We start from the raw sequence: 15,502 nt of genomic DNA on the forward strand, positions 1-15,502 counted from the left end.
TGTCCCCATTGACAATGGATGGGGACAAAACAGACACGTTTTTTTCCGGTATTGAGACCCTATGACGGATCTCAATACCGGAAAATATTAACGCTAGTGTGAAAGTACCATAAGACAGAAATGGCTCAAACTGATGCAACAGGATCCGTTTTTATTTTATTTTATAGGATCCATTTTTTTTCCCCTCTCTCTCTCTCTCTCTCTTCTGATGGATCACACGGTGATCTGCATGCACCCTAAGTGCTAAGCTGGTAGGTCACATGCCTGACAGCAGGTGGCGCTCAACCCGTTGTCTGTTTCCAAGGGCAACTGTCAGAAAGACACATATAGTGTATGCAGTGGAGACAATAGCTCAAATCATTTGTAAAGTTAATGAACGTTTCATACTGTCATTCTTAAACTGGTATTCCCATTGGAAACATGTATGGCATATATTTGACAGTTTCAGCCCCCACCTCTCGGACCCATATCTGTCTCAGGGCACTGTCTGACAGCCATCTTGAATGGAGAGGTACATACACAGCTGATTTAAACAACCCCCATTAAAGTGAATGGAGAAAGCTGCCCCACCACCTCTCCATCCACAGCCCAAGCCTATTGACCATTTTATGGCGTATTCACAGGAACCAGATGGAATGACCCCCATCTCCCAGATGGGAATAAGCCTTTAACCCTTTGGTTTAATTAGATCAGCATAATGGTGTCAAGGGAGTATACAGCAGCCTCACAAGCTGAGCCTGCTTGATATGTGGCAGGTGCCAGCTGTATAGTATAGCTGACACAAGCTGGCAATGACCAGGATCATAGATGACGGTAATCCCGGTCACTTAACCCCTAAGATACCATGGTAAGTTGGGAGGTTCGACATACGGAAAGAGGACTCCCACTGACATGCGATTGGTAACCTCACAGTTAATTAGCCGAGTGGTGATTGGTTTCTATAGCAGCCGGCGGTCTTATAAAGGCTTCTAGGCCTAGCTTTGCTAGGAAGGGGCAGGGAAGGGGGCCTGGTTACCGTGACTTGAGGCAAGGAGGCCGCTGCCCCCGTGACTTCCAGCATGTGTGGAGAAGTGCGTCGGGCAGGGGATAAAACAACGTTTTCAGTACTTTTGCTGCATCTGCCTTCAGGAAGAAAGGGATCATCAGAAACGCACCGCTGGCGACACGCAGGGTACTGCTGGCGGCTTGGGATGGTTTTGGGAGATGACAGGTTCCCTTTAATTACATGCAATTAGAAAAGTATTCAGATCCAGGTGCTGGTTGAAATGTAGAATATGTTTTGTGACAGAACCCCTTTAATACATTGAGCTCCACAATAAAGTAGCATATTGTAAGCTTTTAAGGGGGTTTTCTAGGACCCACTGGATCCCTCACACCCACTCTAATTCCCTATATACTTACGGTTCGGATGTTGTTTGGATCGTCCCCTGCCTCCCCCTTGTGTACCCCGTCACGTGACCCTCTTCTGGAAATCCCATTCCTGCCAACTTCACATCCTTTACCCGGTTTCCTTCCTGGGCAGTCGCTAGGACGTCACATCTGCTATGGATGAGGCCAGAACTATTTTTTTTCCCTGGCGCATGCGCAAACCTCTGAGCCCACCTCAGCTGTGCATGTGCCAGGAGAAAGGGAGGAATAGTTCTGGACATCCACCCATAGCTCAGGCCGGAAATCTGGTGAAGGACGTGACTTTAGCGGAAGCAGGCGCGTCATATAATGGAGTTCCTGTGAGGCCGATCCACGTGACTTCAGAGAGGTAAGCATATTACTCATTTTCTCCTACAGGCATGGGTGGACTGGGAACTTAAAGTAGCCCTGGAAAGAAAAAACTAAAAGTGGTCTCATGTTGCCCAAATTGACAGAAGGCAGGTCAACACAAGTAAGCGAGGCGAGGACTACTGTAGTGCAGGACCAAATACCGCCCCCGCAGAACCAAATAGCATGGTGCAGCACAAAATACTGCCGCCCTCAACTGTATCACCGTCCTGTCGACAGCGATACAGTTGAGTTCAGGAGGGCACCTGCAACCATTGACCAAGTACATGAGTACCTGATGCTCCCAGCAAGAGATGAGCGAATTTCTGGTTATGAAATTCGTTTGCGATTCGTTTACTGGTAAAAGGTGAATTGTGTTATGGATTCCGTTACCACGGACCATAACGCAATTCTATAACTGGATGCATAACGGAATGCTTTTAGAGGCATTCTGTTATTCATTCCGTCATAATAGAAGTCTATGGGCTGCATAACGGATCCGTCCCGTTTCTGTTATGCAGAAGTGATAACGGAATCCATAACGCAATTCACCTTTTACCAGTAAACAAAGCGTGAACGAATTTCAAAATATGAAATTCGCTCATCTCTACTCCCAGCATTAATGCTTAGAGCATCAAATCATTATGTACCTGGCTGGCGGCCATGAGGAAGGCTTGGGTTGCCCCCCTGGGCATTGGCCCATCAGGAAATTTCCCTGTAGGGTCTATGGCCAATCCGCCCCTGCCCACAGGGGTGTTATGTGTAATTAAGAAGGGTTTGTAGGTCGTGGAAAACCCCTTTAATCGCCCCCTAGTGGTGGCTGCAGGCAGAATTCTCTCATTTACAGGGAATTTCAAAAGATGTATTAGGGCTCATGCACACGACCGTATGTATTTTGGGATCTGCAAAAAATACAGATGACATCTGTGTGAATTCCGTATTTTACGGAACAGCTGGCCCTTCATAGAACAGTACTTGCCTTGTCCGTAATGTGGACAATAATAGGACATGTTCTATTTTTTAGCGTAACGGAAATACGGACATACAGAAACGGAATGCACACGGAGTAACTTCAGTTTTTTTTGCTGACCCATTGAAGTGAATGGTTCCGCATACGGTCTGCAAAAAAACGGAACAGACACGGAAAGTAATTCCGTTCGTGTGCATGAGCCCTTAAATTGTACTTTTTTTTTTTTTTTTTTGTTTAATATATGAAGATTTGAGTCCGTCACCCGGGTGTAATATAAATCCAGTTATTCAGGCATGGAGCCCAGATAAGAAAGCGTCTCATGTCAGGCTGACACCAGTTATGTAATACCGTCCTGTAATCGCATCACTTACTGCCAGAACATTGATTCTCACAGTCGATCTGTACACCACATCTCACTTTGACATTCAAACCGCCTGTGATTTAGGTTTTCGTCTTGAATTGCGACGCGTGGTCCAATCCACTTCTAAAGTGCTCCTTAACCCTTTCCTGCACCGTGACACAACAGTACTTTTAAAATGGTTGTCTCCCTTCAGCAAACAGCATTTATCATGTAGACAAAGTCCATATTGCCCCCTTTGCTGACATTATACACTGCACATTTCCAGGGGTCACGACCACCCTGTTATCCATCAGCAGTGGTGGTCTTGCTTGCACGCTATATGAAAAAGCACCGGCCTCTCTGGTGGCTGGACCATGGGACCATGGGAGGTACGCATGAGCAGCAGTGCCCATCCTGACCACCTCGTATCTAAACCCTTATATGCCAGGCCCCTCACACTGAATCTACTTACCTGGCTCCCCGCTCCGCTACTGCTGCTTCTCCTCGTGCGCGGATGAAAGCATTCGGGGGTGGAGGGAAGGTGCAGGCAATGGCAGGTGGGGACGGGGACGAGACTCCCTAGTGTCACCCACGATACTGGGGAGGCTTATCCCCGTCACCGCCTGCCATGGGCTTCTAACCCCCCCCCCCCCCCCCCCCCCCCCCCATCACCAGATGTTTTCATCCGCACAGGGGGAGAAGCAGCTCTGGCGATGCAGGGAGCCAGGTAAGTAGAATCAGTGTGAGGGGCCCAGCATATGGGGAAGCATTTGTTAGTGTCGGATAACCCCTTTAAACCAGCAAAGGAAGCAATATGGAGAATCACAATACATTAGTAAGTGCCTTGTATTCACTTTCTCTACGTGATAAATGCCACTCGCTGAAGTGAGAGACAACCCCTATTAGTTCAGACACGGACTTCATAAGGATAATGTGAGCAATACATCAATGAAACCCATGGAGTCTACTTAATTAAATGAAGAGTCAAATTAATAGATATGTGGTCTCCTACATTGTGTATGTGCATCATAATATTGTCTGTATTCCTCAGGCTGCCATGGGAATAGCACATCTCATCACCATGGCCATGGAGAAAGAAGGCATTCCTAGAGAAGAGGCGATCAAGAAAATCTGGATGGTTGATTCAAAGGGACTTATAGTGAAGGTGAATGGATATATTATTCTTACATAACTGTACATGATCTGACAAAGCCCTCTATGGAGAAGAACTACTATAATACTGCCCCTATGTACAAGAATATAACAACTATAATGCTGCTATGTTCAAGAATATAACTACTATAATACTGCCTCCTATGTACAAGAATATAACTACTATAATACTGCTCCTATGTACAAGAATATAACTACTATAATACTGCCCCTATGTACAAGAATATAACAACTATAATGCTGCTATGTTCAAGAATATAACTACTATAATACTGCCTCCTATGTACAAGAATATAACTACTATAATACTGCCTCCTATGTACAAGAATATAACTACTATAATACTGCCCCTATGTACAAGAATATAACAACTATAATGCTGCTATGTTCAAGAATATAACTACTATAATACTGCCTCCTATGTACAAGAATATAACTACTATAATACTGCCTCCTATGTACAAGAATATAACTACTATAATACTGCCCCTATGTACAAGAATATAACTACTATAATACTGCTATGTTCAAGAATATAACTACTATAATACTGCCCCTGTGTACAAGAATATAACTACTATAATACTGCTCCTATGTACAAGAATATAGCTACTATAATACTGCTCCTATGTACAAAAATATAACTACTATAATACTGCTTCCTATGTACAAGAATATAGCTACTATAATACTGCTCCTATGTACAAAAATATAACTACTATAATACTGCTTCCTATGTACAAGAATATAACTACTATAATACTGCCGCCTATGTACAAGAATATAACTACTATAATACTGCTTCCTATGTACAAGAATATAGCTACTATAATACTGCTTCCTATGTACAAGAATATAACTACTATAATACTGCTTATATTCTTGTACATAGGAAGCAGTACAAGAATATAACTACTATAATACTGCTCCTATGTACAAGAATATAACTACTATAATACTGCTCCTATGTACAAGAATATAACTACTATAATACTGCTCCTATGTACAAGAATATAACTACCATAATACTGCTCCTATGATCAAGAATAAACCTACTATAATACTGCTCCTATGTACAAGAATATAACTACTATAATACTGCTCCTATGTACAAGAATATAACTACCATAATACTGCTCCTATGATCAAGAATAAACCTACTATAATACTGCTCCTATGATCAAGAATAAACCTACTATAATACTGCTATGTACAAGAATATAACTACTATAATACTGCTCCTGTGTACAAGAATATAACTACTATAATACTCCTTCTGTGTACAAGAATATAACTACTATAATACTCCTCCTATGTACAAGAGTATAACTACTATAATACTCCTCCTATGTACAAGAATATAACTACTATAATACTCCTCCTATGTACAAGAATATAACTACTATAATACTCCTCCTATGTACAAGAATATAACTACTATAATACTGCTCCTATGTACAAGAATAGAACTACTATAATACTGCTCCTATGTACAAGAATAGAACTACTATAATACTGCTCCTATGTACAAGAATAGAACTACTATAATACTGCTATGTACAAGAATATAACTACTATAATATTACTCCTATGTACAAGAATATAACTACTATAATACTGCTCCTATGTACAAGAATATAACTACTATAATACTGCTATGTACAAGAATATAACTACTATAATACTGCTCCTATGATCAAGAATATAACTACTATAATATTACTCCTATGTACAAGAATATAACTACTATAATATTACTCCTATGTACAAGAATATACTGTAACTGCTATAATACTGCCCTCTATGTATAAATCTATAACTACTATAATACTGCTCCTACGGTGCTAGGAATTTTAGGGTTTCATTACATAAAGTGATGTCATATAAGCAGTCAGACCCCCACTGATCTTGAGAATGAAGGGGTCTCAGCGCTGCATCCCTTTAAAAGTTTTTCGCTGCAGAGTCAGTGGCACAAGAGCTGTAAAGGAGATGCAACCCCTTCATTCTCCGGATCAGTGTGGTCCTAGGTCCCAGCAGTTGGACCTTCACTGATGGCACACTGTGGTGATATGACATTGACATTATCTGATGAGAAAGTATTTATTGTTCCAGCGCTATAGTTGGAAGATAAAACAAGAACACATGACACACTGTTGGTAAAGGCTCAAATGCTCCCGCAGCTCAGCCATGAATGAAACCAACAGAACTGAGCTGTGATATGTTACTGCTTCGTGCACCCAGAATTTTGTAGTTTGATTCAAAGAGAGAATCTAGAAAGGTTTTAATAGCTTTTGTCTCTTTCTTAAGGGCGTTGCTTGTTGAGGCGCGCAGCCCGTTGTGTGACGTAAGGTAAATTGTAATCTAGCGATCTAGCGTAGACCTAACCTTCTTAGATGTCCTCATCACAAGGAATCTGGCACTAATACAAGTACATCGGAGCTCTCTAAAGGGCCGTTCACTTGGCGCTATTTTCTGCAGAATTCCGTCGCAGACCGCTGCGGGTCAGAATTTCACTGAAATCCCTCTGGCAGCCTCGTCATTTCTGCCTCCCGTTTATTGGGAGGCAGCGCTGGAGATCCCAGAGTGGCAGTTTAAAGTTATGGCCCTGCCAAGATGGGCATGTCCCTTCTAACCACGGCTTTAGGACTCATGCACGCGAACGTATTTTCTTTCCGTGTCCATTCTGTTTTTTTTTCCGGACATTATGCCATTCATTTTAATGGGTCCGCAAAAAAAAACTGAAGTTACTCTGTGTGCAGTCTGTTTCCGTATGTCTTTTCCGCAAAAAAATAGAACATGTCCTATTATTGCCCGCATTACGGACAAGCATATTAGGGGCCAGCTGTTCTATTCTGCAAAATACAGATTTTTTTTTAGATCTGTTTTTGTGCACCGCAAAATTCGGTTGTGTGCATGAGCCCTTAGGGTCCATTCACACATCCACAAGTGTTTTGCAGTCCGAAAATTTCTGATCCGCAGAACACAGACACCGGCCATGTGCGTTTCGCATTTTGTGTGCTGTCCGCATCTTTTGTGGCCCCCTTGAAATAAATGGGTCCGCACCCATTCTGCAAAATTGCGGATTTTAGATAATGAAGTCTGGTTGACGAGAAGTTGATGGTCGTGGTTCAGTGTTGGCTGATTGCTGGAAGAGTTGTGGCCGACCAGATTTTTTATTTTTTTAGGAAATGCAGAATTAAAGTCCATCCAAGTGACAATAGTGCCTGTAAAGGAGGGGGACGGGGGATATATCAAGCAGCAAACAGTCAGTTCTTGAAGTTGATGTGTTAGAAGCAGGAAAATTGGAAAGCGTAAGGTCTGAATGAGTTTGACAAAGGGCCAGATCGTGACTGCAGACACAAAGGCATCTTAGGTTCCTCACTTTTTCCATCATGCTTCCTCTCCTGGTGCCCAAACATTGTGATCCTGTTGCTACCCCCAATACTGTACACACTGGGCTATTCAATGCCTCCAAATACTATACTGCAGAGATGCCATATAAAGCCCCCCTATAGTAATAGTGTTCCCAAAAGTAATAATCCTCTCCCAGAGTTCTCTCTTTGGTAAAAGCAACCTCATAATGTTCCCCAATAGTGATAATGCTCCCTTAGAGTGCCCCATTAGTAGTGCTCTTTATTGTGCCCAATAATTATAATGCCACCCCATGGTACCCCAGTAGTAGTAATGCCCCCCAAGGCAACCCCAGTAGAAATGAAACCCCATTATGCCTCAGAAATAATAAGGCACCCCTATAATAGTAACCCCGCACCCCGATAAAGCCCAAGTAATTATAATGCTGCCATCTAGTGCGCTCAGCAGTTATAATGCCCCACTGTAGTGCTCGCAGTATTTATAATGCCCCACTGTAGTGCTCGCAGTATTTATAATGCCCCGCTGTAGTGCCCCCAGTAGATATAATGCCCCCTTAGAGTGCCTCCAGTAGTTATCACAAACCCAAATTCTCATAGGTCTCTTCTGTGGCCTGAATTGCCTGCATATAAATATGGGCAGTTATAATGGCATCATTGTGGCACCTGCAACCCGGCATAGGTAGTCACAATGACGTCTTCGCTTTGCAGTCGCCTGCATTGTTCTATTACCTCATAGGCTTCAGGCCTAGTGGCCTACAAGAGAGAACGGCGGGACGGAAGCAGATGCCTCACCTAACTATTTAACTGGTGATACAGTTGTATGTGCAGTGGCCACTATGTTGGGGGTTTAGCAATGCCCCTGGCAGGGGTGTTGTCTTTTACACTGCCCCTGCAATTTATCAGATCCGTGGCAGCACCACAACAAACACAGGGCTGTGATCCCCATCACCTTCCCCTCAGAGACACTTCAGCAGGTGCCTTATGCGAGATGCTCATCTTGCCTCATGGTAGGTGCGGCCCAGCCTAATAGTTAGTCAAACGATCTTGGGACATTTACCTTGTAGTCTTTTCGAACAGACATGTTGACAGATATTTATGAAAAAAAGGAAGAGAGGAGGTAGCAACCAGCCCAACTCATTTCTCTTAAGCCATCTTTAAAAATGAAAAAATGCTACCTGATTGGTTGCTATGGGCAACTACGTCACTTTTCCACATACACGTTCCTCTGGAAAAGCTGCACTTTCCTCCATTAACACTTGTGGTGCATCCTTAAGTAATGTCATGCATCAGACAAAGCTCAACCTAAAAATAAGAAAATGTAGCAGCGGAATGCTTGGATGAAAACACACAGTTGGTCGGGTCATAAAGGCCAAAAACTGCTTAGTCCTTGTAGGGTTATAGAAAAGCCCTGTTAGATTTTACTGCGCAGGCTGGCATGGACTGGCTGGAATCCGAGGATAATTGCTCATATTTGCTGTGTGCTGGCTCTCGCAGATAAGTGGCTTTTCTGCCAGGAAATAAAGAAAACCATATTTCCATTCCTGGTCCTGGATAATGTCTGGGGCCGTTCGGTTTTATCATGCTGTGGGTAGAAAATAATTGTAATTAAAATCAAAACATTAGCGCCGGGTGCTGCGCTGGGCTGTAAAAGCTTCAGTGCCATTGACTGTACACAGATGGACACGAGGTCAATAAAAATTTTACTGCACAAAAATTTTTAGACCGCAAGAACAATCTACAACATCTATGGCCGTGTTCACTGTTCACTAGTTCCTATTGCTACTGCATCAAGTTAAAGGGGTATTCCAAGCTTATAGCATGTCCGAAATGTCCGATAAATGTGGAGAGCAGAGGTCCCATTGGCGAGTGACTGGAGAGCAGAGGTCCCGTTGGCGAGTGACTGGAGAGCAGAGGTCCCGTTGGCGAGTGGCTGGAGAGCAGAGGTCCCGTTGGGGAGTGGTTGGAGAGCAGAGGTCCCGTTGGGAAGTGGTTGGAGAGCAGAGGTCCCGTTGGGGAGTGGCTGGAGAGCAGAGGTCCCGTTGGGGAGTGGCTGGAGAGCAGAGGTCCCGTTGGGGAGTGGCTGGAGAGCAGAGGTCCCGTTGGGGAGTGGCTGGAGAGCAGAGGTCCCGTTGGGGAGTGGCTGGAGAGCAGAGGTCCCGTTGGGGAGTGGCTGGAGAGCAGAGGTCCCGTTGGGGAGTGGCTGGAGAGCAGAGGTCCCGTTGGGGAGTGGCTGGAGAGCAGAGGTCCCGTTGGGGAGTGGCTGGAGAGCAGAGGTCCCGTTGGGGAGTGGCTGGAGAGCAGAGGTCCCGTTGGGGAGTGGCTGGAGAGCAGAGGTCCCGTTGGGGAGTGGCTGGAGAGCAGAGGTCCCGTTGGGAGTGGCTGGAGAGCAGAGGTCCCGTTGGGGAGTGGCTGGAGAGCAGAGGTCCCGTTGGGGAGTGGCTGGAGAGCAGAGGTCCCGTTGGGGAGTGGCTGGAGAGCAGAGGTCCCGTTGGGGAGTGGCTGGAGAGCAGAGGTCCCGTTGGGGAGTGGCTGGAGAGCAGAGGTCCCGTTGGGGAGTGGCTGGAGAGCAGAGGTCCCGTTGGGGAGTGGGGAGTGGGCTGGAGAGCAGAGGTCCCGTTGGGGAGTGGCTGGAGAGCAGAGGTCCGTTGGGGAGTGGCTGGAGAGCAGAGGTCCCGTTGGGGAGTGGCTGGAGAGCAGAGGTCCCGTTGGGGAGTGGCTGGAGAGCAGAGGTCCCGTTGGGGAGTGGCTGGAGAGCAGAGGTCCCGTTGGGGAGTGGCTGGAGAGCAGAGGTCCCGTTGGGGAGTGGCTGGAGAGCAGAGGTCCCGTTGGGGAGTGGCTGCGCATGTGCACATCTCTCTCTATTCACTTCTATGACCAGCTTCACCATGGGGATCAGAGACCCCCATTCTCCACATAGGTGGGACCCACATCTATCAGACCTTTATCTCGGGAATACCTCTTTTTAAGAAAGAATTTCTAACATTCCCTTTAAAAATATAACTTCTTTTTATTTTTTATTGCTCCGATACATCTAAAATGAAAAATTATGAAATGCTGCCAATAGTCTTGATTTAAATCATCCTACCGTTTTGTGTGTACAGTTCCCAGGCAGAGGCATGCCACAGTCTCCTTGCCTGCGCAGTCAGATCCTTCAGTCACGCTCCCTTCCATCTTTCCCTAGTCGGGAAATTTGGAGAGTTTAAAACACCTGGCCTAGTCTGCCTGGGAATGCCCACTTCTGGGTATGGTTTAGACAAACCATGCTAATTTTTGAGCAGAGACAGGCTATATTTGCCAGGATTGTCTGTGAAAATTTTGAATAATCTTAGTAAATTTGGGACTGTTGACAGCTATGTGAGTGCAGGATCTGACCCTACAGAGTTTGTATGTAGCCTCCTCTCCTTCCAAATAAGAAAACCTCTTTGTGCTCATGATTGTTCCTCTTCTCTACATTCACTTTCACTTGTTAGAGCAGCAGTTTGTGCTCCAGAGCTGCTCTTTACACAATTATTCAGGATAGAAGTTGAAGCCCTTGTCAGCCATCTTGGAGCTTACAGATACATTTCTATAATCGCTCATTCTTCCCATAAAAAGCTCCAAGTTATAACTTGCCACCTGTCCGCAGTATGTGATAGGTGGGGGTATGTCCCTGAGCACACATGCACACCACCACTCCAGTCGGTCTCTGGCAGTCCCGTAGAGATGAATGGAGCTGCAGCGCTCATATGTGACTGCCGCACAATTCATATTCTTCTGATCATTGTGGTTCCAACCAGGGGCGTAGCTATAGGGAGTGCACAGGGCCTAGGAGCCCAAAGACCCTTGTGCCACACTGCCACATAAGAAGACACCGGTATTATAGAAAGTGCATGCAGGTCATGTTACACCTCTGGCTGGAGAGAAGGGGTTAGGTCAAGAATTTGTTTCAATTTTTGCCTCAGGCAGCACAAAGGCTATGTGCTTAGTACTCTACTAATGTTTGCATCACATAACCACAGTACTCGACTAATGCTTGTATCATGTAAGCACAGTACTCCAGTAATGCTTGTATCACGTAAGCACAGTACTCTAGTAATGCTTGCAGCACGTAAGCACAGTACTCCACTAATACTAATTCTCGATTAGTAATTCTATATTCAATAATAACAGTGACTTATTTTTGCTTCCTATTAGATATGACTGGATTAAGATCAAAATCTGGTTGTCACTGGCCAGTACTAATCATTTATTAAATTAAACAAACACGCCACCGTCAGCAGTGTCCTCAGGGAATTTGTGGCAATTCAGGCTCTCTTCAAGGAAAGCTTCAGCTGACTGTAGTGGTAAATGTAGCACCAGCCATTCAGAGGAGTGGACCACCACGTATAACTTTGACTGCCTGGGTCTACAGTACTTATTTAGTGGCTCCCTGGCCTTGCTCATAGAATGGTCCTTAGTGAGGGACACCCCTCTATAGCATCTATATTGCCCAAATGGACCTTTTACAGACAACCCTTCCGATACCATCAGCTATACCCTATACAGCTTTCCTTTATGAAGGGAATTCTTGTCCCACTCCACAGGAGACCTTGTTCCTCCACTTATCTCCTGGAATCAAGTGTTTTAAACCTTACTGATTGCCAGAAGGTGCACCCCCCCCCCCCCCCCCCCCATGCTCCCAGCTGCAAGACCACATAAGGAGGAGTTTGAATGATGTGGTGTTTAAACATGCACCCTGTTATGGCCCGGTGGTTGAACCTCCACTCATCCAACATTTATCACATCCTATGGACAGGTGAAAAATGCTTCAGACTGGATTATTCTTTTACGTGGACTTCATCTCCTAGGTGTGCTGTCTTCTGACTTCAGAGTTCTCATTATTTCTCAAGATTGGCTCCATCCATTCAATTTTTTCAGCTCTTTATTTCAGTCTAAAGTGAAGGCCATTTGGAGTTTCCCATCATAACTATTCATTTTGTTTGATAATTTATTATTGTAGATAATAGCTTATACTACTTCTATTTCCTCCCCTTCAAAGCCATGGTTGACATGTTCCTGGTCATCTTAACCTCTGTTGTTAATGTTCATTTTTCTGTTCTGTTAAAGGGACGAGGAAACCTGAATCATGAAAAAGAGATGTTTGCTCAAGATCACCCTCCAGTGAAGACTTTAGAAGATGCTGTGGAGATATTAAAACCTACATCAATTATAGGTTGGTAGAAAATCTCCATGCCTGTGTGCACAATGGTGGCACTTACTATGATTTAATTAAATGTGGACATCACATGTTATGTATAGATAGAGGGTCCTCAGAATCATCTCTTGAGGTTGGTCCAAGTAACCCCAGTATGACAACATACACAAGGAGCTGTCATTTGATGGTCCCTAAGTCAGAAACGGTATTCTTTACTGAAAACAGAAGCTTAGGTAGAATAGAGAGGGCCACAACATCTCAGTGGGGCCCCACCTTGGAGCCGGTTTATACCACCACACGTGCTGTATGAGATGTATTGCCTTTATCCGCTCTTCCATTGTTTTGTTGTGAATGCTTGAAGTTATCGACCTGACGGTTGCAGCTCCTGTCCTCTCATGTCTACATGACGACACCTCCTGTCCATGTTTTATTGGTTCATTCTTACTATATGGACCATCAAATGACAGTTCTTGAGTGTACATGGTCGGACTGAGGTCCCTTGGGACCACCTAAGGAGATGATTCTGAGGACCCTTCACCTACAGAGAAGATGTGATGTCCACTTTCAAAGAAGTCGTAGTCTTCGTTACTATTGTGCATGCAGGACATATCATCGATAAGATCGAATAGGTTATTACTGAATCATCCCATAAGAAATACAACTTTGTGGGAAGCCAAATGCCATGAGAAATGATGGTGCAATCTCTGGTTGCTTTTTTCCATAGGTGTTGCTGCTATCGGAGGGGCATTTACAGAAAAGATACTGAAAAACATGGCTGCTTTCAATGAACGACCAATTATATTTGCACTAAGTAATCCGACCAGCAAAGCAGAGTGTACGGCAGAGCAGTGCTATCAGCTGACAGAGGTATGGACCATTTCACTGATTTGGCCACTGATCAGGTGACTAGGTGACCACATTTATTCGCTCTAGGTCTGGTAGATGCAGTCAGGTGACCGGTGAACATAATATCACTCTGAACAGTACACATATGTAACAGGTATCATTTTGGAAATGGTGTACATCGAGGAAAAATTAGCAATGCTAAAAAATGAGGCCCCTTTCAGCAGCTGATTGACACTTGCAAACTCAGAAATTCCAGCCATAGGAAGTCCTGGTACTCCAGTACTTTCTTATAGTTTTTCCATTGTGTTTGCTAATCTTGCATCACCTCTAGAGATCACATCTCTCTACAATTTCTCACCACTAATTAAAATGGATCTAAGACCACCATGGGAAGGGCATCCACTCTCCAAGGGGCCTTATGGTAGCCAATAAGGTTTTAAGTTGTCCATACCTGTTACCACAAAAGGTAAAGTCTGGATACTCACAAATGTCATCTTCCATGCACCAGGGTCGTGGTATTTTTGCCAGTGGAAGTCCGTTCTCTAAGGTGACTCTTCCAAATGGTCAGACCTTCTACCCTGGTCAAGGAAATAACGCTTATGTCTTTCCTGGCGTGGCTCTGGGGATCATCGCATGTGGCGTCCGACATATCTCTGAAGACATCTTCCTGGCCACAGCAGAGGTACGTATTGCTACCCTTGAATGGAAGCTCTACCTTTCAATAATATTGTCTATATGGTTGGCAGTTGACAATCTAGCTTTTATGGTCTAGCTACCTGGAAGCTGTCAACAAGCTGCTATTGACAGGTCTTATTATGGATTTTGCAACTAGCTCAGGTTATCGGGGCATAAACAAAGAATCTGATCGTCCAACCTACTTCTCTTTTATCTAATATTTATCAGAATCCACCACTAACTTTATGTCCTTGTAGGCTATTGCTGAAGATGTGACTGTAGAAAATCTAGCCGAGGGCAGATTGTATCCTCCACTGAGTTCCATAAGGGAAGTGTCCTTCAAAATTGCTGTCAAGGTAAGTGTCTCCAGTCCTGTCAGTGTTCATCAGTCAGATAATTTTGTCTAAAGTCCTTAAATCATCTTATTTCAAGAGATGATAAACTATACAGCTGCCAATGCAACTCCCACAGGGCTAGGATCCTGATCAACAAATCTGCCTTCAATAAATCCTGTACATAGACTAAGCGTTGTAGTATCAAATTCCGGTTTCCCTTGGTCACCACTAGAGGGAGCTTACTGCATACACAATTAACTCATAATAACAACAGTATGCAGTAAGCGTCTTAGCTCCCTGGTGGTGGTTTCTAATAGAATTTTATGATTGGCCTCTATCTGTGCAGGAGATTTCGCATTCAGTATCAGAAAAGCAGAACTCAAGAAGAAATAAGAAATGTCCAGCACAGAATGTTAGGCATGAAAATTGGCACATTCACCGAAAATAAAGCCCCCATTATAACTTGTACAGCAGCTGTATTGATCATCACCCTGCTTTCCTAGAAATGGATATAAATAAAAACCAACGGAGCAGAACATTTTCATCAGTGTGATGAAATTTATTTTATATTAAAGGGTCCGTCTCACTTCAGCAAATGGCATATGACGTTTATCATGTAGAGAAAGGTAATACAAGGCACTTACTAATGTACTGTGATTGTCCATATTGCCTCCTTTACCGGCTTGATTCATTTTTCACTGCTTGTATCCAGGGGTTACGACCATCCTGCAGTCCAGCAGCGGTGGTCGTGCTTGCAGTATACACTGCTTGGATCCAGGGGTTACGACCACCCTGCAGTCCAGCAGCGGTGGTCGTGCTCGCAGATCTCTTTGGTGCCCGGGACTGTAGGAGTGCGCAGATGCC

The 15,502-nt window shown here is 44.4% G+C and overlaps 1 protein-coding gene across 2 annotated transcripts in view; it reads left to right on the forward strand.

Annotated features, from left to right (window-relative positions):
- Nucleotides 1-15,502, forward strand: part of ME3 (malic enzyme 3) — a 140,202-nt gene that overhangs the window by 122,027 nt on the left and 2,673 nt on the right. For both annotated transcript variants that reach the window (XM_044284932.1, XM_044284931.1), the window contains exons 10-14: nucleotides 4,117-4,230; nucleotides 12,695-12,800; nucleotides 13,507-13,649; nucleotides 14,137-14,310; nucleotides 14,561-14,659. In XM_044284932.1, the coding sequence (XP_044140867.1) occupies nucleotides 4,117-4,230; nucleotides 12,695-12,800; nucleotides 13,507-13,649; nucleotides 14,137-14,310; nucleotides 14,561-14,659 (636 nt within the window). The remainder of the gene's footprint in view (nucleotides 1-4,116; nucleotides 4,231-12,694; nucleotides 12,801-13,506; nucleotides 13,650-14,136; nucleotides 14,311-14,560; nucleotides 14,660-15,502) is intronic.

This window comes from Bufo gargarizans, chromosome 3, assembly GCF_014858855.1.
Source record: "Bufo gargarizans isolate SCDJY-AF-19 chromosome 3, ASM1485885v1, whole genome shotgun sequence".
Lineage (NCBI taxonomy): Eukaryota > Metazoa > Chordata > Amphibia > Anura > Bufonidae > Bufo > Bufo gargarizans.